General features: G+C 40.0%; 1 protein-coding gene across 1 annotated transcript in view; it reads right to left on the minus strand.

Moving 5' to 3' along the window:
• The window catches only part of NOL11 (nucleolar protein 11), a 36,836-nt gene extending 34,316 nt beyond the window's left edge, over window positions 1–2,520 (minus strand). Inside the window, exons 1-3 of the mRNA XM_019637816.1 lie at window positions 2,226–2,520; window positions 709–822; window positions 528–584 (exon numbers count right to left, since the gene is read on the minus strand). Coding sequence (XP_019493361.1) covers window positions 528–584; window positions 709–822; window positions 2,226–2,366 — 312 coding nt within the window. The 5' untranslated portion in view covers window positions 2,367–2,520. The remainder of the gene's footprint in view (window positions 1–527; window positions 585–708; window positions 823–2,225) is intronic.
• Between the last annotated feature and the right edge of the window lie 597 nt (window positions 2,521–3,117).

A 3,117-nucleotide genomic window follows, 5' to 3' on the forward strand; every position in this document is an offset into this window, starting at 1 on the left:
AATAATAAAAAAAAATGTGCTAATGATATTTAATTAGACATTTAGAACTAGATTAACCTAGTTTGAGATCCTCATTTTATAAGAAAAAATTAATATACACTTTAGGTCATTAGTACAAAGGCACAGTTAGACAGGGTTCTTTTTTACTGTATTATGTGCCGCTTTAAAATGTAAAATGCATGAAATTTGCACTGTCTATTTTACTTATTTTAAGAAAGGCACAGTGAAGTGAAGTTGTTCTCCCAAGGGACCACCCCAAATATCTAAACTCTTGGAAATAACTACAAATCTATCATTCAGGAGTTATTTAAATCCTTAATCTCATCAGATAATAAGTTTATATTTTTAAAATATTAACTCATGAACTGAGACATGTTACCAAGATATACTGCAAGATAACTAGAATGCAAACTAATTATAACGTTTATGCTCACTTTCACAAATGCATTAAGATAAACCTACTGTAATACAAATTATTCCATCTCACTAATAAGCTAATAAATATGCTGGAAAATCCAAAGACTTACTGTAGCTTTAAATACTTTATCCAAGTTTACATCTTCATTATTCCATAATCTCAAAACCTTTAAAACAAAACATAAAAGTCAAAAAAGTATTCCAATTTTCATTTACATACAATAAACATGAAGTTACCAAATCAACATTTTATTGCGTTGTATATATTATTATGTAAGTTTTAAAACTCACCTTATTATCATGTACAACAATATATTCTCTGGTTTGAAAGTTGCACACAGCTGGACATGTTATAATTTGACCTTGTTTCACTGACCAGCTCCCCAAGGGTTTCTGATCAGAAACCTAATAAAATTAAGATAACATACAATATTCAAAAAAGTCAATTTCTGACATTTAAGCAATTACATTTACAATCAAAACAAAAGAAGAAATTATTACAATGATAGCATTCAACAAATATCCTAAATTTAAAAAATAAGTAGTCACAAAAAGACAGATACTGTATGATTCCACTTAAGACAGAGGGTAGAATGGTGGCTGCCAGAGTCTGGAGGTATGGCGAGATGCTGTTTAACAGGTACAAAGTTTCAGTTTTGCAAGATGAAAAGAGTTCTGGAGATGGGTGGTGGTGATGGCTATTCAACAAGGTGAATGTACTTAAATATCCAGAACTGTACACTTTAAAAAGATTAAGATAGTAAATTTTATGTGTATTTTACCACAATTAGAAGTATAAAAAACTTTTAAAAAGTAGTTAAAATGAAAAATACAAATATAACTAAGTTCCTAAAATTTTTTAAAAACGTAAATTAACAAAACTTCGCTAAAAAACAAGAGTACATTTTAAAAACTGATTACGTTGTGATTCTGAACAGGGCCACGGGACACTAAGTAGGAATAGCTGGGATCGTGCCAATTCCAATCAACTGCTGTATTTCTATACAGGAATAGAAAAAATTTTAAGTTCACTCGACAGGTAAAAAACCAACAGTGTTATCAGAAGAGTCAAAACAAGCAAATAGTATAGGGAATTGTCTGCAACCTGTTCCCAAGACTTCAAAGTATATAGCTAACTTCTTAAAGGCACGGAAAACTGTTCAGCAGCCCAGAAAAAAAATAATTTCTACACGACCACTAAAAGCAAAGCTGCTTAAAATGGGTCGTTTGGATGAAAGGGGGCGGGGCGTACAGATTCACCCAGACTCGACTCCCAGGATTTACAGGTGTAGTTGGTCACAAAGAGATTATTCGTAAACGGGATTCCCATCAAGATACCAAGAAAGCAAAAAACAAAACAAAAACACACAACACTTTTCCTCAAGGGAAGAAGTATATGGACAACAAGGCTAAACCAGTGCCCATCGTGTCAGTCATCCTCTCCCACCCAACCAATCAATCTCCGTTCAATCCCTTCTGTGGACAGCTGGGCTGACAGGGACCCCAGGAGGAGCTCTTAGCAAGGCCATCAGGAAATTCGAAGCAAAAGCACAAGTTTCCTTTCCGAGTCTACCCCACGTGCACTTAGACGCTCTGCCGCCTGCAACTCGGAAATAATGCCTCTCTCTCCAGGAAAACCACCACGTCAGATGCTAGACGTCATTCAGCGTTCTGGAGAGGCCAAGCCAGCTTTCTGCTAAGCCTGCTCGACGATTTCTTTCTGAAGCTATGAGAAACCCAAAGCTCCGGCTCTGCGCTCAGCAATGAGCAAGACGGCAGCGGGGGCGCTCCGATCCTATCGCCCTCACCTTATAGAGGATGACGGTTCTGCCGCTGTCCGTTACTAAAAACTGGTCTGTTCTGTCGCTCTGCTCCACGCCTAGGAGGCCGTCAGGCCCGGCACCCAAAGGGACCGCAGACAACGTGAATTCCTCCTCCAGGGCTGCCATCTTGGGCAAACCTACCGTCCGCCGCGCATCCCTCCCGGCAGGCTTCGCGGTTTCTCTCGCGATAACTAGGAGGCCGACTGGACGGGAACATGCCAAAAGAGAAACCTCCACAGCCTGCGACTTCTGGCGGCTAGAGCTGGTGCAGGGGGTTGCGGACTCGTCAGATGGGCGGGGCTTGGAGTTTGCGTCTAGACTCCACCTCCTTGGCCAAGCCTCAGCGAGTCCCGGATGTGCTCCTCTTAAGGGGGTAGGGGCGAGGTGGGTTGGGGGGGTGGAGAATCCTACCTGGTTGGTAGTGAACCTGCTGTGTCATATTCACTGCGGACTTTAGAAGCTGAAGGGTTGGCTTGGCAAATGGCCTAATATAAATTAGATTTTCTTTTTTAACTCTGTCGGGCGCAACTGATCTCGCAGATACATTGCACACAAATTTTCAAATATCTAAGAGTTATCTTAAATATCGTGACTCATTGCTTCTGTATCTTCCCTCTCTACGGTAACCTATCGCCTATATAAGTCGTGTTTGTCAGTACAGTAAAGACGTATTTCATAGTGGCATCTTTTTGTGCACTGAATCTGTGAGATCAGTTGCGCCCAACGGAGGGTTAAGCAAACTCTCTAAGAATTCCTACCACGACCTCATGGGACAATGTGCCAAAGATAAACTATTTATCTCTCCAGATAAATTCTTAATAACATGCTGTACCTAAATGAAATGCCTAATACCTCTGCTTCTCAGAACCCACCACAG

This window comes from Hipposideros armiger, unplaced genomic scaffold, assembly GCF_001890085.2.
Source record: "Hipposideros armiger isolate ML-2016 unplaced genomic scaffold, ASM189008v1 scaffold_34, whole genome shotgun sequence".
In the NCBI taxonomy this organism is placed as follows: domain Eukaryota; kingdom Metazoa; phylum Chordata; class Mammalia; order Chiroptera; family Hipposideridae; genus Hipposideros; species Hipposideros armiger.